This window comes from Chiloscyllium plagiosum, chromosome 11, assembly GCF_004010195.1.
Source record: "Chiloscyllium plagiosum isolate BGI_BamShark_2017 chromosome 11, ASM401019v2, whole genome shotgun sequence".
NCBI classification, from domain to species: domain Eukaryota; kingdom Metazoa; phylum Chordata; class Chondrichthyes; order Orectolobiformes; family Hemiscylliidae; genus Chiloscyllium; species Chiloscyllium plagiosum.
In genome coordinates this window covers 38,309,854-38,333,537 of record NC_057720.1, presented here as the reverse complement: position 1 = coordinate 38,333,537, position 23,684 = coordinate 38,309,854, and the positions used below count along the sequence as shown (strand labels likewise).

Genomic DNA, 23,684 nt, shown 5'->3' with positions numbered 1-23,684 from the left:
GATTCAGAGAGTGATTAATAAAACATGCAGCATCCTCAGCTTTATCAACAAGAACAGAGAGTTTACAGCAAAGAAGCCATGTTAAGCTTGGTTAGAATGCTGGCCCAGTCTTGACTGGAGTACAATACCCAGTATAGGGCACCACAATTTAGCAAAGAAGAGATTACAGTTAAGGCTTGAGAACAGGTAAATTGGCAAAGTTTGGACTATCCTTCTTGGAAATGTTGAACGAAAGATTTTATAGAAGGATTCAAAATTATGACAGGTCTAGACAAAGTAGGTTGGGAAAGATTGTTCCCATTGGTGGAATGATCAAGGAGCAGAGGGCACAGATTCAACATAACTGGCAAAACAACCAATGAGAACACCAAGAAAAACGTTTTCATGGAGCGGTGGAATCTGAAAATGCTTTGCTTCAAAGTGCGGTTGAGGCAGGTTCAATTAGCAGGGCCTGGTAATTTTCTCTATGTCAATCAACAATTTGTATCCTTTGAGCCAATGCACGAGACAACTACACACATCAAGTAATGTCACATGTAATCTAGCTCAAGATCAGTTTACATCTTATAAAATCACAACCTTCTGTTTTTCCTAAATAATTTAGGGCAAAAGTAGCCTCGCAGCCTTTGTAACCATTAACTTTAGCTTGCTTTCTATTCTTGTTTATTGGAGATGATTCATATTTGGCCTGACAGAGAGGGGTTCAAAACTGCTGGATTATATCAAAGTCTCAAACTTGGCAAAGCAAAATACAAAAATTAGGGTTTCAACTTCGAACAGTATAAATTAATTGCTCACGTTGACACCAAGACTTTGACTCAGATGTGATACTGTTCATACAAAGCAAAGGTGGGCAAATACACAATCTCTTCACCCTACTTAGGTCAGTTTGGTTTTATTACAAAGATTGAGAGAGTTTGTTTAAATGCCTCAGTCATTTCTACCATTCCCCCCCTCTCACAATAACAACCTCCCCAGATTGTTCAGAAAATCTACCTCCTGCTCCCTTATCCCCAGTTCCATGTAAATTACTGGTCATCCAACTTCCCAACTCTGTCCACTGTGTTAACTCACGTCACATTTGGTTTTACTCTCACTCTTCCACTTCAAAACTGTTGTCATTACAATGATACTGAGATTCAGGGTGAATTTGATTTTGGGGAGTAATGTACCATTATCTCCCAAACTGACACTATTATAGTTGATTCTTTCCAAAACCAGTGTCCATCCTGCCACTGAAACAAAATTGTTGCATCAAGGTAATGGCACTGTGATTGAAAACCATCACTAGACAATTCATAAGGGCACAATCCAACAAAGTTTAACACTAAGGCTAAGGAGATTATAATTCCAAGTGATGATGCAAAACAAAAGTACACTCAGCTGTTCTACACTGATGATGTCACACAAGAATTCCACACTGAAGAACACATTCAGGAGCAAAAGAGAGATTCTAATGTCTGAATAGTTTGGCTTACTGATGCCAGTGGTTAAATCAATGTCATGGTCCAGAATATTACCATACCAATATTCAGCAATGATAACGGGATGCCTGTGATTGTTGATAGCTTCATATATCTAATCTCGAAAATCACCAGCAATCTCACTTGATATTAAAATCAACACATTTATTTCAAAGGTTGCAGCTCTTATGTCCAAGCTGAGTTAGGTTGCGTGGAACAATAATGACCTGACTAAGAACACCAAACCTGCATCCTCAGTGCACTCTACAACATGCAGACATGAACAGCACATATCAGACAGGAGAAAGGCTGAATACATGAACACCTTCACTGCCTCAGCTCCAGTAAAAAAACGTCCCAGCCTTTCAGGACTCAAACCTTCCATACCTGGCAAATCTCTTCTGAACTCTCTAGCTTAATAATATACTTCCTATTACTGGGTGACCAGAACTGGACACAGAACTCAAACCAAACACAGCTAATTCAACAGGTTCTACTTAAAATATTTTAGTTAGAACAAGGTCACCAACTCAGATTCCAGTACAAGTTAAATCCATCCATCAATATAGACTCTTTGCTAAGGCAACAAAGTCAGCTCTGTTTCATCAGACAGATTACAGTTCCATTCCCAGTGACCACCTGTGTGGTGATTTGGCCACTGGGTGGGCATCTATTCATCTGCTGCAAATACACCTCCAAGTTAAGATGATGATGGATATTAACACAAACAATTGGAAGACAGTCAGCAATTACTGTGACCTATGGAGGCTGACTGTTTGGAAAGGCATTAGATGAAATGAGCAGGAACAGAAAGAGCCTCTTTTGCCCCTCCCTCTCTCTCTCGCCCCCTCTCTCTCGCCCCCCTTCATCCCCCTCTCTTTTGCCCCTCCCTCTCTCACTCAGCTGGGTGAGTTTAGACCCAGCTAAAACAGAAGTTAGAGAATTGTACATCTTCTTGACCATTTTTTTCTGTAGAAAATGTAGAGGCTGCCATGCCAGAATAGGACTCCAGTCCTACATCATGCAATGTCTTACACAGAAATGATCACGTGCAAATATTTCACACAGGACACAGAATGAAGAAGTACCCGAGGTTTGGTCAAACCAGGAGGAAATATTCTAATTTAAGTAACAAATGACATCAATGAGATAGTGATGTATTTTCCATACATATCCTTTTCAGTCTCTCTGCACCTCTGACACACATGATCATACCATCTTCCACGACATTGGGGTTGGGTTATCTCTACTTGGTTCAACTTCCCACCAGACATTTTGAAATTTAACCCACACTGCTTGCAACTTTGCAATATTGTTCAATATGCAGTCAAACTTCCATCGTCTCACTCTGCTCATTTTCACCTCCATTACAACAGCTTCCCCCACCTTTATCTTTTGTACGCTGTTATAGAGTCATACAGCACGGAAACAGACCCTTCAGTCCAACTTGTCCATGCTGACTAAGTTTCCCAAACTAAACTAGTCCCACTAGCCTGCATTTGGCCCATATCCCTCTAAACCTTTCCTATCAACGTGCATATCCAAGTGTCTTTTAAAATATTGTAACTTGCCCGCATCCACCACTTCCTCAGGAAGTTCATTCAATTCACGAATGACCACGTGCAAGACATTTACCCCTCATGTCTTTTTTAAAATCTCTCTTCTCATACCTTAAAAATATGCCCCCCAACTCTAAGTCCCCCAACCTAGGGAAAAGACACCTACCGTTAACACTATCTGTACCCTTCATGATTTTATAAATCTCTATGAAGTTCACCTCTCAACCTCCTATGCTCCAGTAAAAAAAATCCCAGCCTTTAAGGACTCAGACTTTCCATACCTGGCAAATTTCTTCTGAACTCTCTCTAGCTTAATAATATCCTTATTACTGGGTGACCAAAACTGAACACAGTACTCACACCACACACAGCTAATCCAATAAGTTCTCCTCTTCATTTGTCAACTGTGAAGTACATCTGAACTTTCATAACTGGGTCATTTCCATCCTCTCTCGACATGGAACAATTACCTCAATTCTTGTGGCTTGCATTGCTTGCTGATGCTTCAAAGTAGATTTTAAATTATCATCCTTGGATTTGAATTTCATCATAGCTTCATCTTTCCGCATCTCTAACTGCCTTCACCTTCTGTAACAGTTTCTGAACTCTCTTTCAGTCCCTCTACACCATAACTCTTCAATCTCATTCTTAAATGCTTCCATTTCTGTTTCATAACTTCAGGTCCTTTTTAAAACAGATCTTTTTACCCAAGCGTTGGTCACTCCTGCATATATCTACTTTGGATCAATAGCCATTTTTGTCAGGATTTTTCCACTGTAAAAGTACCTTTGGATGCTTTTCCATAAGACAGGTAACTACCTAAAAATGTACATTGCTGTTGCCTGCTAACCTGACAATTGATTCTGTGAATCAAAGTCCACAATGCAAAATTATGAAACATCTTCAGCACCTCTAACTCATTGAGATTGCTCCTGGGCAGCTGGTTCCCCAGAGAACCCCTCACCTATGCACATTTATCAGTGAACATCTCCAGCCACCTGATGATCCTCCTACACTGAATCCACATACACTTTGCCCCCACCCCAATTCATTACATTCCACATATTCCAATAGTGGGTACATTTTAGCCCAAACTTCATTAGAACGGCTACTTTCTGATATTTAGACCCCACTCACTAAACTGATCTTCTGAACTCTGGTAATCAAACAGAAAAGAAAAAAAAACCTGCAGATGTGAGAATCCAAAGTAGACAGGCAGGAGGCTGGAAGAACACAGCAAGCCAAGCAATATCAGGAGGTGCAGTAGTCGCCATTTCGGGTGTAATCCTTCTTCAGGACTTGGGTCATGGGTGTGCATTTTCTCTCAAATCATTGATGCTTCATGCTGATTCTACCATATTTAAAATTATTATTCCAAAGGGTCTCTAACTTCAACATAAAAGCAAAATATTACAGATGCAAAAAATCCAAAATAAGAACAGAAAATACTGAAAATATTCAGCAGGTCAAGTAGCATCTGTGGACAGAAACAGAGTTAAGGTTTCATGTTTATGATAGTTCTTCATCAAAAGATTGACATCTTTTTATGCAGCTTGTTGTCAAATTCTTTTTTTCTGTGAAACATCGCAAGCATTTTATGTAAAAGGCACTACAAAGTGCAAGGTTTTGTTATTCCACAAATCCAAACCTGGATTTTAGGATCACAACCTATTTGATACCACATTATTTCAATAAATTGTCATTGCAATTTTCCAATTAATATCTCAGTTTTAATATAGACAACTTGCAAAATTAAACATATGAATGGATAACAACATAATAGCTGTCAACTTTTCAACAAAACAAACAACTCAAGCTTTCTTCAGTGTGTGGCTGAACACCATATTTTTCAACTGTTCAATGCGATATTCATATTGTAACATATGGGATGAAGAATCATCAAATTTCAAATGCACTGATCAATCAGATACATCAATCACCTGTTACAGCAGTCAAATCATGGCATCAAGATTTAAATTTTTTTTCACGGAATTCTACTGTTACTATAATTTCCGTAATATCGATTAAATATTATACCAAGAAAGGTAATGTGCTTCTGCTAAGTCCAAGACCAGAACACTGATTATGCAAAAAGGTATAGCTTACATATTTTGACCTCTACCAAACAGACACAAATTGACTACCATTACATAAACACTTACAATTTCATCTCAAAAATATCATTTCTGGAATCAGCTTTTGGTAACCTTCTGCAAAACAGCAGTTGATTGCAGAGCCAAAATTCTGTTTCAATCACAGCATACCCCTATGGCGGTCACACAGATGTCTTGTTTATAATCATGTCACCTTTTCTACTCAAAGACAATTTCGATAGCAAAGTATAAAACAGGAAAACATTACAAACTTTTGCTGTACCACTGTTGAAATAATTTCATTAAATCATACAGAGTTTGGATCAGTAGTGATGACCTAAATTCTCAATGTGAAGCAATGACTACTGAATCGCTTCTGTTTAAATCGCGCAGCTTTCTCCAGACAAGGAACCAGAATCTCAGAACTCTGACAGAAATATTTCCAAAAATGGCTCATGAGATTTACACGAGTTCTCTGAAAGAAACATGCCTACACTTAGAGCCAAATATGGCAGACTTTGTACAAATTTGTGACAGGTAAGTTGCACTGTTAGTTGCAAGTTGAAATACCACCTTGCTGATGGATCAAATGAACACTAGATTTGGCTCTACAAACCATGGGCATGGTTTTAAATATTTAAAGAGAACTTCAACAGCAAGATTATGATAATTTCTCCCCCCCCCCCACCCCCCCCAATTACTGGTTGTTCTGCTCTAATGTGGATGAGCAGAGGGATCTTGGTGTCCATGTACACAGATCTCTGAAAGTTGCCACCCAGGTAAATAGTGCGGTGAGGAAGGCATATGGCGTACTGGCTTTTATTGGTAGAGGAATTGAGTTCCGGAGTCCTGAGGTCATGATGCAGTTGTATAAGACTCTGGTGCGGCCGCATCTGGAATATTGTGTGCAGTTTTGGTCGCCATACTATAGGAAGGATGTGGAGGCACTGGAACGGGTGCAGAGGAGGTTTACCAGGATGTTGCCTGGTATGGAAGGAAGATCGTATGAGGATAGACTGAGACACTTGGGGCTGTTTTCATTAGAGAAAAGAAGGTTTAGGGGTGACTTGATTGACGTGTACAAGATGATTAGGGGGTTATATAGGGTTGACAGTGTGAACCTTTTCCCGCGTATGGAGTCGGGGTATTACAAGGGGCATAGCTTTAAATTAAGGGGGGGTAGATATAGGACTGAAGTTAGGGGTAGGTTCTTCACTCAGCGAGTCGTAAGTTCATGGAATGCCCTGCCAGTAGCAGTGGTGGACTGTCCCTCTTTATGGGCATTTAAGCGGGCATTGGATAGGTATATGGAGGATAGTGGGTTAGTATAGGTTAGGTGGGCTTGGATCGGCGCAACATCGAGGGCCCAAAGGGCCTGTACTGCGCTGTATTCTTCTATGTTCTATGTTCTATGTGTGTTTCATTAACGCAAATTCACTGTAATGTAATTTATGAATTTAGACATTGTTGCTAAAGCACGAACTTTTAAAAGGCCAACACTTTAAACTCTGTTTCTAAAGCGCGATCTTCCTATAATACAGGGTTGTACAAGGACACAACCAAAACATTATAGAAGAACTACCTGTAACATCTAAAAATACTGATATATTTTTAAATTGTATAGAATTTGTTAAAATTATACAATATGCTCTAAGTCTTGCATAGAAAATACATGCACAGTATTCTAGAACCAAATGTATTTCTCCACACAGATTCATGTATGACTTTCCCCAGTTTAAAAAACAAATCCACTTGATTTTTGTTTGTCTTTTTCCACAACTATGCAAATTCACACTGAATAATGGTTAATGCCACCAAAATGCTATCTCAGAATCCTTTGTATCTAATCAGCTTCATTCTCTGAAACAAACCAGAACTGCCGCTTCTAAAATTGAGCTTGCTATACAAAGGTTTAAAATTCTCCAAATTGGATTTCAGAATGCCTATCTTTCTCGTTATGATTCTTTCAAATGGATTTTATCCCAGTCAATGTTATGAGTAATCAATTAATATCCTGTAATTTCTGCAGTTCCCAGCATATGCTTACCTATCTGCTCTTCGATTTCTCCCTGACTGTTTTGGAGGTCTAAAATATACTCCTTGCTATCCCCCCACCACACCCCATCTTTGCTCCTTCACTCCATTCATATAGTCTCACTGAATGATCTTCATTAGAATACTCCATCTCTGATTATTTATTTAGCCAACAGTCGTGAGTACCTATGTTCCAACCCTGATGCCAAGGATGAGTATAAAGGATGACTTATACTCCAACGTGGACACCACACTCACCAATATCCCTAAAGGAAGATAAAAATATCCTCCATGGAGACTTCAACACCAGGGTTGGAAAGGATATCCAATTCTGGAAAGGAACCACCAAAAAGGAAGTGTTTAGGAATTACAAAACCAAAATGTGATTCTCCTGCTCACTAATTTTACAGAGCTGATCATCACCAACACACCATTACACCAAAATGGCAAACAAGACTTCTTGGAGTCACCCAAGATCTAAAGCATTGACACATGATCCGACCATATCATTGTTCGATCTGAGGCCTAAGAGATGTCCTTATTGCCAAAGCAATGGCTGGTGCAGATGACTGCTGGGTAGATCACTGGCTCATCCACTCTTCAATGTCCATCAAATGGCACCAAAAGTAGCTGAAGACAAAGATACAGTTCATTAAAATGTTCAACATTGAGCAGCTTCAAAAGCCAAGCAACCTTCTAATAATGTCTTCACCAAAAACTTCAAAAGAATCAATTTTAATGATATGATGCAAATTTTAAAACAGACATCACCTCATGCTGTGAAAAAACCACTCGGTACAAGACCAGTTCAACAAGAATGACCACATCATGCAAGACGTCATTGATAAGAAGATGAGACCTTTCCATCCTGGCAAAGCAACATCACCAGCAAGGCAAAGAGAAATTACCATACAGCAAAAGCAAAGTTACAAAAGAACTAGGGAAATCAAGTACCAATGGTGGATTGAAAAGCTAAGAAGTTGCAACTATTAGCTGACAAGGATGATACCCAGTTTCCTCAATGCCACCAAGTCAATGTATGGACCCAACTCCCTTGCCTCAAACCAGTATGGAGAAAGGGTGGCACTCTTTTGAGACACACTGAAAACATCAGCCTCCAACAAACAAAGCACTTCAAATAACTCATTTTGCTTCAAAGCAATACAAGGATGCGTTTGAGGATATCCCCCAACTCCCCATCAAAGATGATCTTGGACTCTCACCTCGTGGGGCAGAATTTGAAGCCATCATGAGACACAAGAAGAATGGAAAAACTGCAGAAGTAGATAGCATCCCAACACAGATCTTCAAAGTTGGAAGAGCAGAGCCTACCCTCTATCTCCATCGACTGTTCCTGAATCCAGACACTTCTGAAAAAGAGTCACTGGACCGGAAACATTAACTCTGCTTTCTCTCCACAGATGCTGCCAGACCTGCTGGGTTTTTCTTGCAATTAGAGTCATAGAGATGTACAGCACGGAAACAGAACCTTCGGTCCAACTCGCCCATGCTGACCAGATATCCCAACCCAATCCAGTCCCACTTGCCGGCACCTGGACCATATCCCTCCAAATCCTTGTTCATATACCCATCCAAATGCTTCTTAAATGTTGCAATTATGCCAGCCTCCACCACTTCCTCTGGCAGCTCATTCCATACACTTACCACCCTGAGTGAAAATGTTGCCCCTTAGGTCCCTTTTATATCTTTCCCCTCTCACCCTAAACCTATTCCCTCTAGTGCTGGACCCCACCCCCACTCCCCCATCCCAGGGAAAAAGACTTTGTCTATTTATCCTATCATGCCCCTCATGATTTTATAAACCTCACCCCTCCACCTCCGAAGCTCCAGGAAAAACAGCCCAGCCTATTAAACCTCTCCCCATAGCTCAAATCCTCCAACCTTTCTGTTTTTGTTTCAATTGGAGAGAAACATGCTGTGAACAAACTGAGTTGGAGGAATGCTTGCTAAGATCAGGTTCCCCAGCTAATCTCTCACTTCTACAAAGAAAACCTTCCTGTTGAGTTCAGAGTGAAACATACTTGTTCATGTGAAAGAACAAATGAAAGAATACCTCAAGATCACATTTCCAGAGCTAGCTGTGCCTCCAAGACTTCAAACACAAACACATATGGTTATTGACTTGACTCCACATGCTTGAATATCAGACCATCAAACTCCAGAAAATTCTATATTTTGTCCTTCTGCCTTCAAAAATAACCCATAGGCCAAAATTTTTATTTTTTTCCCCCAGAAAGCCAAACTTGGCAAGGAAATCTGCTTTTCTCTTCTTTTACTTAAATGTGTGTATGTTTTGATGACTGATTTTTAACAATTTTATTTTGCAACTCATGGATCAGTGGGACTAGAACACCAGTGCACTCCAACAGCCTCAATTTTAACACTGTATCACACTTCTTAATATCTGCTCTCAATTCACCTACATTGTTCTCAAACTCCTCACATTACATTAGATACCATTTTTGTTCATCCTTTGAGACAAAGGTGATCATCTGAGATGTTTCATATATTTTCATTAGGTATATTAATGACCGTTCAAGCCAACCTGCGCCTAGCAGACTCTACAGTATATAAAAACAAAAAAAGATAAAGTCCCCAGGAATCCAGAAGACCAGAGAGCTGTCTAGTGGTAGATTAACCTGAGGATCATGACAGCTCAGGCAAAGGGAAAGGTTGAAAAGGACAGTCTTTCACGGTAACCTCAGCCGATGCAAAAACTGAAGTCATGCTGTGGCCATTTAGCCAACTAAGCCCTTTGTACCATATAGGTCAGGATACTACTGATGATTTTTGAGTTTTGGATGAGTCACTGACTGTGGAATGCTTCTCAATACATTTTCTCTCTGCCTCTGACACACTTGCTTTCAAAAGGTGCTGACATTCATTTGGTTGCTGTCAGTGCAGTAATCTCAAATGAGCTTCTCAACACGAGAAGGTAATATCAAAATGCTTCAGTCAAGTCTTCAGAGTGTCCTTGTAACGCTTCCTTTGATTGTCATGTCAACACACCCCACCGGAGAATCACTTGGAGAAGGGAGTATTTAGGAATTCTGGTTAAATGATCAACCCAACTCAGTTGTAAGTCCACCCACCACTGACTCATAGTGGCAGCAGTGTGCACCATCTACAAGGTGCATAGAAACAACTCACCAAGGCCCCTCTATCAGCACCTTCCAAAGCTGTGACGTCTAAAACTAAGAAGGACAAGAGAAAAAGATACGTGGCAACATTGTCACCAACAGGACTCACTCCAAGCCACACACAATCTTGACTTGGAATTATATCAACCTTTTTTCACTTCTGCATGGTCCAAATCCTTGAACTTCCTTCCTAACAGTGCTGTGCATACCCTTCCATGGACATTCACATTTCAAGATGGCAGCTCATCATCATTTTCTCAACAGCAATCATAATAGCCAAAAGTCTTCCCAATGGAGTTCAACTGCTTCCAAAATCAGCTGAAATGAAAATGGCTGAGCTTCTTGATAGGTTACTGGTACATAGTCGAAGTAATGCACAGATAATAGCCTTGCTCATTTTACTGTAGACTAGCAATTTGGTCAACAGAATTGCTTCTTCTAGTTCCCAGACAATGCTCAAAATATGAGGCTAACATACTTTGGCAAAGATTGTGTGCATCTTATTGTAAGTGAACCCCTCCACTGCTGACTGTTCCTGGCCTGAAACCACGGGCTCAAAAAAGGTTTTCCTGGATCAGGCGAGAACATCACTTTCAAGTTTTCTTCATGATAATCATAAAAGCCAAAGTTATTGCATGTATGGGAGAGAAAGTCCATTCTTTACTCTATGTACAGTTCTGAACCAATCATTGGTAACCCGGAAATCTCTTGGAGACCCTGGATGTCACCTAGAGTCATCTCAAGCTGAGCAACTTCCCATCCATCCAACATCTAATTTCATCACCAGAATCACCACAGTGGAAGTCATTGGAGAAAAGCATGCTGAAGAGGAGTAGTAATAATAGGCATCTCTGTTTAGCTTCATTAGTAACTGGGAATGGGTCAGAAGACTCACCATCATCCAGGACATGCACAAGAATGCCATTTTAGAACTGTAAATCTACTGTAGTGAATGAATTTGAGGGCAATACTTTCCAAAGGCCTATAACTGATTGTATGAAAGGACTCGATGGGCCAAATGGCCTTACTTATGGTCTTATGGACTTTGAGCAGGACCATAAATATGGTGTTGAAATCAGTGTTTAGTTCTTGTTCCTGGAGCTGTCTAACTGCGAACCATATCAGTGTTACCCGAATATTTTCTGAAACTGTACCAACTCTGATGCCAGAACTGGTCAAGGCGGTTCATTAAGCAAGTCAAAAGGACTCTAGAGAAGATTTTGTCAGCAATGGGGAGAGCAAAATTCCTCTCCAACTGTTGCAAGATTATCATATTTCTTTCCACTTTCATAGGGGACAATGTAGTAATCTTGTGAGATGCCTTCCACAAAGTGACAAAGTTCAGTGAGCCTTTTGACCAGGTTCCGACCTCCTACCTGTAGACCTCAGCTGGAAAGCATCATCTCCTGGAGCTAATCAAGTAACCATGACCCTAAATGCATTTTTTTCTAACAATGTGGAAGAGTTAAGACAACAGTTGTTACAGTCCTGTGGCAGCCTATTCGCTGCAGCTTTATAAATAAATGACTGAGGATGTGATTGAAGTGCTCTGTCCAACTATTTAGAATCTAGAATCTATCCGGGCCTTTTTTTCTGCAAGTCGGCTCGTATGAACTAATATCTCCGTGTGATTAGTATCCTACTGGGCTTTGTCATGTTCTTATGAAGCACTTGGGACATTTAATTATTGTGTGTTTGAAATAAGTTGTAATAACATGGGATATACTCAATGTGAGAAATCAACTGAATTTAAACATCAAACAGAGCCTCTTACAAAGTATAATAAATATCTGAAAATATCCTAGTTATTCTAGAACAAAAGCAAAACGGTTCATTCTTAACTGTTCTCCAAAATAGTCAAGCACATACTGAGTTGAAAAAGCTGAGCAATACGTGCTAGCCTTCGCTGTGATGCTCCATCCGTTATCGGAATATTCCTTCCTCTTTTGCGCCCCCCCCCCCCACAACCCCGGTTCAGACAAATTTGACAATCTAGCAGGGATATCCCATTATAATAAATGTAAATTTGACTATTACAATTACAAAATAAATAAGCACATCTTCTGAGAAATCAGTACTTCACAGTCCTACATATAAATAAATGCAAAAGAAACAAAAAAGATCATTGCTGAAAAGTGAGCCTCAGGTACCACAACTGCACCAGGAACTCAACTCAATAATTTTACAGCTGGGTGAACACTCAAGAACACTAATGATTAATTTCATGAGTCAATGTGATAAACTTTAAAAGTCAACAATGTTTTAATACCAGCGCACATAGGAGATTATTCCACAAGGTACGAAGGTATGAACAGATGACAAGCTCTTGAGGACAACCACAAATTGATTAAGCCAGCAAACTCAAATGGGAAGCTGTCAATAGAAATAAATAACTAACCATTCAGTTTCTTTCTACCTTTCATTAAAATGCTCTTCTGATTCCTCAGCTGTCACCAATGCTACTATAAACAAAAAAAAGCATTAAGTCAAAATTAGTCATTGCATGGGGTCTGAAGGAACACTTTAAATGAACAATGCAGTAGAAAGGTAGAAAGAAGAAATTCCACAGCTAGAGTCTTGCCAGTTGCAGACATCACCATATGGTGGAGCAATTTTCAGATGCCAGAGTTGAAGGAGTGCACAGATCTTAAGAGGGTTACAGGAGGTTACAGAGTAGGATGGAATGAGACCATTGGATGATACCAAAGAGAACAGACTTGACACACAGTGACTAATCATTTTCACATTCTAAAGCCCAAGATATTATGCCCTGTTGAAGCAATTACAATCCAAATATTTGGGTGAACATTCTTCTGAAAACAAGTAAAACCTCTATTTGCTACACACATTAAAACAAAAATCAAGACTAAGAGAGGTTAAATAGACTGTGGCTGTTTTCCCTGTGTCGTCCAGTTTTCCCCCTCAGTCGAAGCAAAAGCTCAGAGACACAGTGTAGTTTTACCTCCTTCATCTTTATTCCAGGCCCTGGAGGGAGAGAGAACGATTGCCCATGTGCACAGAGACATGAGTTCTCGGTCTTCTCTGGAACTGCAGTTTATCAATGAACTGTATAGTCATTTTACAAGGAGGAGCATCCAGATAAGGCAACATACATATTGATTGAGTGACCATTACAATCAGTGAGCGTCAACAGTAAAGATTGTTACACAATGATTAACTGGCTTCACATAATGAATGCTTTTTAACCTTGTTAAACTGACCTCACATATTGAATGCTACCTCATCTTGTTAAATGGCTCTATATAATGAATGATTTTCCACATTGTTAACCCACTACCCTTGCCTGCAGTACCCTACTGTTAACTGTAAGTTCGTACCTGATCTTAGTCATGCTCAGCTAAACCTCTTGTTTCACAAAACTCAAAACTTAACTCTTTCCTTGCCTCCTTTTACTCTATACACATTCTCATTCCCTCCTTTTATCATTTCATGATAACCACCTCGGTGGCACTACCAGCTTTCATAAGACTCTGACAGCCATTATTTAAGCAAGTTATTGATACACAGCATACAATGACTATAACAAAAAACCACTAGCCTGTTACAGTTAATAGAATTTGAAGAATCCTCCCATGTAGAAAAAAAAAAATCACCAGTAAAGTTCTTAAATCCATAGTCCTTAGTGATCACTCCATCCCCTCAAAGTTGAGTGGAAACAAGCCAGTTCTCCAAAATCTCCTTCAGTAAAGTCTAATCTGAAAACAAAATTCAGTCGGTCCTTGCATCACTCCTCGGAGAAATCTGAATTCTTGGATAAAGGCAATTAAATACTTCACAAAACTGACGAGACTCCCATCCTTCCGAGATGCTTCAGATGGGGAATACCATTGCATCGGAGTTTGCAGTGCAGCAGCTGCAACTGCAGCTGCAGGCTAGGTGAACGCAGCATTCTTTGCTGCTTCTGCTCCCGCTCCCACTCAGCTGTTAAACGTAACAAAGCCAACTGGCTGTTGTGATGTTAGCTTGATCAGTGAACCTTCATATCCCTTAAATGATCTAGAGGCAAGGTAAAGCTCACGTGGTTTAATGTCCATAGGAAGGCCACTGACAAAATCGTACAGACCTCTTCTTCACTGTTGTTAGTTTCTTCACTTTTCGTGCTCATGACTGGGGAACTGATTGAATCCATTGGATCAGGTTGTGGAGGGGATGGGCAGTGTTCCGAAGGCATGCTTTACCTATGAATGGAGAAACTCCATGACGTTAGCTGCTGGAAGTATCTTTGCATTTCCCCTCTCATTCCTTCCTGGCCAAGGCGGTTAGCAGTATGGAGACAGTCACACATTTAACTACACTAAATTGTGTCTGCCTAATTCAACATTCTTTGAATTCTTGAAGTCTGTTACTCTGCTCACTATTTATGACATTATCAAGTTTATATAAGCCATAAACTTCTATATTTTACTGCCTAAACAATTCAGCCCATTATAAACAACAATCAATGGTCCTAAAATCAAAGTCTCAGATATCTCATTCAGGTTATTCAAAAATTATTTTCCTTAATAAATTGATACTTGGCTGATGTGAAACCTATCAGGAAAAATATTTCCAAAATCTAGAGAACAACAGAATGTTTCCTGTGCTTTAGCAATTGAAGAGGCAGTTTCAATTCAGATATAAATCTCAAATATTTGTTGGAAGCAAATGCTGGAATATTTTAAAATATGTTCTCCAAATGAAATTTCCCAAATAAAAGTCGGAATTGCAGTGGCAACTTTGGTAGTGATCAACATTCTTTGAATTTGCGATATGAAGGGGGCCAATGAAGTCTGAACAATAATTAACAGAACTGAAACAGCTCAGCCTGTTCTAATGTTCTAATATTCCCTACGAAATCTTAACAATCTGAACACTCTGCATTAAAAACACAGCAAAGATATTGTAATATAATAGGCTCATCTGGCTAAAGCATGACCACTAATCCAACTTTATTTTTCCCCAAACAGGCATTGTAGAATTTCAAACAAATCAGGGGCTCAAGGCACTCAAGGTTACCAGTTTGATTATTTTAAAAAGGACATAAATGTAAATTGTAAAAACAAAATCTGTCCCATTACATAGCCTATAAAACACATTGAATTGAGATCCTGATTCAAACAAGGTAAAGCAGTTACTTAAAAGGATTTTCTGAACCAGTATTTTAACAAACCAAACTTTTTAAACATCAAACACTCTCAGCATAGCACAATTTACATTGAAACTTTCCTTTTTCAACCCAATTATTAGTACAACCTTAATTTCAGCATTTCTCAGTTTTTGTTTTGCATCCTCTCACTGAAATTACACTTAGAAAAAGAGAAAGCCCTCACAGCGGACCACATGACACCACAGTCCAAGCCAATCTCTTCCCCACCCCTCCCCCCAACAAAGACTCACAGAGCCTCAAATTTCGCCACTAGGGGACTTTAACCCCATCTCACTTTACTCCTCACGAGGGCTCGAACCACACTTAAACACAGACCTCAGAACTTAATTCTTTCCTTGCTTGGTTATACCCGAAGGCTGAGGGGTGACGTTATAGAGGTTTATAAAATCATGAGAAACATGGATTGGATAAACAGACAAATTATTTTTCCTGGGGTGGGGAAGTCCAAAACTAGAGGGCATAGGTTTAGGGTGAGAGTGGAAAGATATAAAAGAGACCTAAGGTGCACCTTTTTCACGCAGAGGATGGTACGTGCATAGAATGAGCTGCCAGTGGAAGTGGTGGAGGCTAGTACAATTGCAACATTTTAAAGGCATCTAGATGGACATATGAATAGGAAGGGTTTGGAGGGATATGGGCCAGGGGTAGTGGCAAATGGGACGAGATTGGGTTGGGATATCTGGTCGATATGGATGAGTTGGACCGAAGGATCTGTTTCTGTACTGGACATTTCTATGATTCTAAGTTACGAGATAAAACATCATTTACGTCTATTTTTTCCAAAACTGTTGGAAACCCATTGATCATTCTGCATTGTGAAGGCATTGGTAATTTAATATTTCACCAGAATTATGACCTTATTTTTGATTAGGGTTGGAACTAGAATATGAACTTTTCTGATCTTTCTCCAAGTGTTGGCCTATCTCATGTAGTTCTACCATCATGTTCCTTTTATTTAACATATGCATATCTTTTGATTTTTGCAGACACATAATCAACACGCATTTAATTATTTCAATGCTCTTAAGAATAAAATTTGCAAACAAAGTGGAGAACACACCAATAAAAAAAATTCCTTCTCTTAACTACCATTGGAAGCAACCGGTCAGAAAATCCTTGGAGAATTCCAAGACAAACGTTGGAAACCCGAAACGCCAACCAGATGTTCTGTTAAGCAAAACACAAGCCCAGTTTCCATAATTTTATATGCAGTCTGACAAAGTATTTGTATTACAGATACTGAAAACATAGTCAAGAGGCCAAGTTGGAATACAGTCTACTGTTCTTAATTAAACTTGAATAATAGAGATTATCTTAAATTTCAGTTCAAAATCATGAAAAAGGCTGTTCTGTTCTACTGAAATTGCTCAATTTATGCAAGTCAATTCAAGTTTATTCTGAACAAACCAGTGACTTCTAAAGTGATTTTGAATTAACAATATACATTTAATTTAAAAATCTACAATACAGATACTTTAATTAGCAAACGTTTGGCCTTCAGAAATGCACAGAAAACTCCACAGGTACACCTGACGGTACCTGCCTGTTGCATCAGCAGGAAATAGTATATGGTGCAGAGGCATACAGTGATGGGAAAATGTGTTACTAAATTCAGTGGACACATAAAATAAAAATTACCTGCAACTGACAGCATATGCTCACACATTGTATTCAACTGAATTTTCAAAATTGATGTATAATTTTAGAATTCAAGCAAAATATATTGAAAACATTCCAGTTCAGTTTCTTCAAAGGAACTAAAGGATATTCTTTAAATATTATATTTTCTTAAATAAAAAGTGTCATGCAGCCATATGCTGTGTACATATACTCTGATGGATTTACAAAGAGATACTCCTTCCTGCTACTAAGGCCATCAGACATAGGAGCAGAATTAGGCCACTTAGCACATTGAGATTACTCTGCCATTCAATGGGAATATGGCTGATGTGATAATCCTCAACTCCGTTATCAACTCCATTTTCTGGTCTTCTCTCTCCAACCCTCTATTCCCTTACTTAGTAATAAAACTACATCAGCCTTCAGTAAACTTTAAAACCCAGCCTCGATAGCATTCCGCAGTAAAGAATTCCACAAATTCATTATTCTCCGAGAGAAAAAATTCCTTCTTATCGGTCTTAAATGAGTAAACCCTTAGTCTGAGAATACGCCTCTGGTCCGAAACTCTCCCACAAAGGGAAATAAACCTTCCCCATCTACCCTGTGAAATCCCCCTAAAGATCTTGTATAATTTTGGCAAAACCTCAACTTTTATGCTCAATCCTCTTTGAAAGAAAGGTCAACATTCTATTTTCCATTCTTCTTACCTGCTGAACGTGAATACTTGCTTTTTGTCATTCATGCATAAGAACTCACAAATCCCTTTATTCTGTCGCGTTCTTTAGTCTTTCTCCATTTGAATAATATTCAGCTCCTGCATGCTTCCTGCTAAAGTGCATAACCTCATATTTTCCCACAATATAGCCCATCTGCCAAGTTTTTGGCCACTCGCTTTATCCCTCCGGGATGATGATCCTGCACACCATCCTTATTGATGGCCTTCTATCTAATTTTGTATCATCTGTTAACCTGATCATAAACATTCAGATTCTTCAGTCAAGTCATTAACCTATATTGTAAAAACTGTGCCCCCTGATGAACTGCAGTCAATTAGTATAACTCCAAATGCTGTCTCTCCACTAAGTAATTTCATTCACCAAGTCAGATTTTCTCTTGGCAACGTTTTGTTGGCATTACTTCTCCCAGCCCTAGTAAACCAATTGTCTTCTATGTCATTTAAAGAGCAGCAACATGTCAAGTAGCCGTATTATATTTATGGAGAAGAGCAATGGTGTAGTTATTGCAGTGGGGAAGTACAACATGTACACATTTCTGTACAACATACCCAAAATTAAACTTTCCCTCAAACTGAACAAACAAATAACAAGTCAGTATACCAACATTTCCCTTGTAAGCTGCACCCCAAAAATTCCACCCAAACAGTATAACACAAGTAACTTAACCAAAAAGCTCCCAAGACATTGATAGAACAGACCAGCGCAGCAGTACTTACTAACTTCACCGCAACTCCTGACAATGTTGTGCTATACATGGATTACTGTGAGCAATATGCAACTGTTATAAACAGAGAACTGCTACTTTAAAAATTTACATCTGTTACAGCAGAAATCTTGACTTACAAAGTGTACACATCAGCCTGGACCAAACAAGCTGTTCCAGGAACTAGGCCTAGATGTTCCAACTGTAACCAACCATATATCAATGTGAATCATCTGTGCCATATGCTAAATGCATCTCAATTGCATCTCACTAAACAATCCTCATTGTTTAGTGTATCATCCTATTGGCATAAAACAAAGACATCCGAAAATTAGGACTGTGTAATTTATGAAATATTTCTGTTCTAATTATCTGGTTTAATTTGATGAACAAATGATGACTTGCATTTATATCAGGCCTTGCACAACTTCTGAATGTCCCCAAGCCAATTCAAGACCTTTTGAAATATAATGGCTATTGTTATGCGGAAGCCAATTTGTACAGAGCAAGATCAGCAATGTGATAATGCTCACACCTTTATTTTCTTGTCAAGATATAAATTTAGGCCAGGACACTGGGGAAAGCTCCCCTGCTCTTCTAAACAGTGTCAAGGGATCTTTCAGAACAGACAGGGCCTTGGCTTCATGACTAAACAAAACATCTCTAATGGTGTAGCACTTCTGCAGTATTGTAAAAAACAATATTGCAAAACAACTCAGCTGATAAATCTTGAGAGTGGATTATGAACCCACAACATTTTGCCTATGAGATGGGAGCACCACAGCTAACACCACAATGCCCTGTACACATTACGTGAAGTGACCCAACAGATTTTCAATGATGTCTTATACACAGTAAGGAGATTAGTTACATTATGGGTTCATTGAGTGTACCTGGGACTAATTCTTAGATCATTCTTTCTCAAGCTAACCAGGAGTAGGCTATTCCCAACCCGTGATGAACTGTGAAATGAGATTAGTCAGTAACCTGTTAAAGTAACAGCAGGACAACAACAATCTGTCAGGATAGAATTTCATGTGCAGTTTGAAGGAGAGAATTTATTTCCACGACTAGCACTTGTAAACCTAAATTAGCCAAGTATAACATCATGAAGACACAATTGTCTGAAACTAACTGGACAACTAGGTCAAAAGGTAGGTCAAGGCAAATACAGTGGCAGACATTTTGAGGTGAAATTTAACAACTGCAAGCAAAGGTTTATGCCAGTCATAAAGAAAGGCTCAGAGGATGCATCACCCACACCTGGATAAGCAAATTAATGATAATCACAAAGTAAAAGGGTCACTGTACAATTCTGCACAGGATGGTGATAGGTGATGAGTTTGGACAGATTTTAAGGACCAAATAAAAATAAATCACTAAAATAATGATAAAATAAAAGATGAGAGAAAGTTTGCTAATAATAGTTAAGATACTTGAAAAGTAAAAGATGAACAAGAAAAGGAACGTAAAACAATCACCACCATCATGGAAATGCAGGAAAACTATTAAATCTAAAGGCTAACACGTCTATGGGACCAGACGGCCAACATCCTAGGATCTTAAAAGAAGTAGCTGCAAAGACAGTACTGGCATTGATGATAATTTTCCAAAATGACAAACTCTGGAAGGGTCCCAGTATATGGAAAAGCAGCATATGTAACATCATTATTCAAAAAATGAAGAGTGACAGAAAACAGGAAACTGTGAGCCACTAAACCTAATATCTGGCATAAACTAAATGCTAGAATCTATTATGAAGATGATTATAGTTAGGATGCTTAGGAAATTATGTGAAGGCAGAATCAACATGGTTTTGTGAAAAGGCAACTAAGTTATTAAATATTTTGAGATAAAAATATGCAACGCTGATAAAGGGGAGCCTGTGGATGTGGTGTATTTGGTATTCCAAAAGACTCCATAAAGTGACTCAAAGGGTACTACATAATCAAAGCACACATGTTGTAAGAACTAACATATAAGCATGGATAGGAGATTGATTACCTAGTTTATAGGATGCAAAACGTAGGATGTGGGACTTTTTAGTTTGGCAAGCTGCAACTAATGGAATGCCACAAGATAAGGTGCTGGGGCCTCAACTATCAACAATCTCTTTTGATGACTGATGACCAAAAATATGATTGTGAAATTTGCCAAAGAAATCAAAAATAGACAGAGAGTCTGCACAGGGATACAAATAAGTTAAATTAATAGGTAAAGATTCAGCAGATGCTGTATAATGTGGGAAATTGTGAATTCATTCAGGAAGAATAGAAAGGAATTCTTAAAAATCGCAAGGAAGTATACTATTTAAATGGAGAGAGATTTCAAAACTGTAGTAGTCATCTGAGTATGCTCATATACAAATCACAAAAAGTCAATTTACAGATGCAGAAAGTGAATGGGAAGTCAATTGGAATGTTAATATTTATTTCAAGCGAAATGAAATATAAAAGAGGAGTAGTTTTACTGCAGCTACACAGACCCTGGCGGAATATCTGAAGTATGTGGGCAATTTTGGTCTCCTCATTTTAAAAGGAATAGAATTGTGTCAAAAGCAGTTCAGAAAAGGTTTATTCCATTCATTCCAGTGATGAAGGGCTGGTCTTATGAAGAAAGATTGAGCACATCGGCCTTTACTCATTGGGCTTTAGAAGAACTAATGATGTTCCTACTGAGAAAAGGAAGCTTGACAGAGTGTATACAGAGCGAATGTTTTCCTTTTAACATAGAGACCAGAACTGGAAGGTAGTTCAAAAATAAGGAAATCAGTTTTTAAGGAGAAGACAAGAGGCAAACAAGGGGGAAGGAGATACGAAATTGGAGTTGAAACAATGATCAGGTCAGTCATGATCTTAAGCAAAAGTGACTACTGCGGATGCTGAAGATTTGAGCCAAGAGTGTGGTGCTGAAAAAGCACAGGAGGTCAGGCAGCACCAGAGGTGCAGAAACATCGACGTTTTAGGCAAAAGTCCTTCATTTCTGATAAGGGGCTTTTGCCCAAAACGTCGATTTTCCTGCTGCTTGGATGCTGCCTGACCTGCTGTGCTTTTCCAGCATCACACTCTTGGCTCAGTCATGATCTTACTGAACAGCACAACAGGTGAATGAATATTCCTGTATTCAACGGAGTAGTGTCACCTAACAAAAGCATGTCATTTATCCCATTTCAATCTAGTTTTAAAGGAGATTTGATGAAATCTAGATGCAGGGAACTAATTTCCCAGTAACCATAAGAACACACAAAACATGGTACATTTACAAAAAACATACAGAATTGACTTACACATTATAAACCAATAACTGTTTTATTTAAAAAAATGAAGTGAATAAATTCGCCCCAATAAAAATTTCTGTTTGAGATTTTGGAGAAGATTTGATTTCAAAGCCGCTGACGTCTAATATTATAAGACTTATTCTGCTTGACAATGAGACTTAATGCATCCGTTTGAGGCCCACATTATTCAGTGTAACATTTTTGAACGGATCACATTCACTTTGCCAATGAAACCTCAAGAACATTTGTTTAACTTTTGCAGGAGAACACGTTCTACGTTGCAATTCAATGTTGTCAGTTTCAGTTAAGTAGCCATTGTAGCTTGAAAGAAAAATTCTCGGAAAAGTTACACATGTAAAACCCACTTTATAAATTAATGATGCCGAATTCACACGTTCACCATAACCGTCACTTCCATCGACCATACACACTCACCCTTTCTGCCTGCGATTCATTCCTTCGCCCCTGCTCCAACGCAGGTTTAACTTTATTTCCCTCAGCTTGTTCATCCCGCACATGTTGTCTGGAAGTTTTCTTTTTGCTCCTGATATTCGTTCCAGATTTCTTCATTGCTTAGCGTATGTCCCAACTCACACACATGCAACAATAAGTAATTTCAACCAAACTTTTTAAAAAGAGTATCTGTCAGACCTCGTCTTCAAATGAAAGGAAAGTGGTTGGATCTATTCTCCCAACCGCAGGTGACGAAGAAACAACATCCTTGGAAGGGTGGACACATTGAACTGGTTTATTTTTTCTTCGTATATGATTGAGAAATAAAAGGGGAATCTTTGGGGGATAAACCGAGAGTTGGTGGAGGGAAGATTCCACCTTCAGCCAAGCATTTTCACTGAGTCCAAGGGCCGGCAGCTGCTCTCAGTGCGAAACAAATGGACAAAGCGAGGGTTGAGAGCAGCCGCCACTCACACGCTACTGTTACTGTTAAAACTCGGCCTGGATCTGGATGTGGCTCTGGCTCTGGCTCCGGCTCTGGCTCCACAGCCACTCTCACCGCCCGCTCCCGCAGGCGAGAAGCCGCCTCCCGCCGCTGCCGACACCAACCGCTCCGGTCTCAGCATGGCCGCTCCGTGTGCCCACACCGCGGAAAAATACCGTCTCCCACATCGCCCGCAGCTCCCGAAGGAGGCACATCACATTCTTTCATCGGAAAGAAAATCTGTTATTTATCGTTATGTTTTATTCTCCTTTAACATAACTCACTTCCGGTTGGCAGCGCACTTGACCTTTGAGCCGGAAGTGGTTCCTGTGTGTACCTGAGTTGGAATATGAATAGGATTTAATTGTCTCCTTGGTTCAGATTCGTTTGTCAACAAGTAGGATGGTTCAACACGAGAGGACCATTACCCCTGCTACAACCAGACTTTATTCATCTTGTTTTATTCACTACTGCCACTCATGGCTTCTTACTGCTTCCAAAGTTAAAAATCACACAACACCAGGTCAGATGTCTTATTTCCAGAGTATTTCCACTATTTTTGGTTAAGATTAACAGTATTTGTTTTTAATTAACCTGATTCAGACGTTATGATATGCCCCTGGAGCAGGTAGAACTTAGACCTGTGTTTTATGGCTCAGAGATACTCCATGCCACTGTGTCACAAAAGCCCTCTGTGGTATTTAGATATCGCAAATTGTAACCCATATTAATCCCAACCATAATAGATCGTAAGTGCTCACCCAATTCTTTTTAAGTGCCACAAAGATGAGTGCATGGTATTTGGGAAATGACAGATTTGCCATACTCCATAATATACAGATGAGTACTACTGATGTACAGATGCTCGCAGGATGTCAGTTTTACAAGTCACAACTGTTTTCAAGTCAGTGATAGAAAAATCTGGAATGTTAA

General features: G+C 39.3%; 1 protein-coding gene across 5 annotated transcripts in view; it reads right to left on the bottom strand.

Annotated features, from left to right (window-relative positions):
* Window positions 1-23,304, bottom strand: part of mast2 (microtubule associated serine/threonine kinase 2) — a 411,089-nt gene extending 387,785 nt beyond the window's left edge. The window contains exon 1 of one of the 5 annotated variants that reach the window (XM_043699133.1): window positions 22,250-23,304. In XM_043699133.1, the coding sequence (XP_043555068.1) occupies window positions 22,250-22,384 (135 nt within the window). In that variant the 5' untranslated portion in view covers window positions 22,385-23,304. The remainder of the gene's footprint in view (window positions 1-22,249) is intronic. The other 4 variants (XM_043699131.1, XM_043699132.1, XM_043699134.1 and 1 more) reach the window with 4 other exon arrangements.
* Window positions 23,305-23,684: the final 380 nt, after the last annotated feature.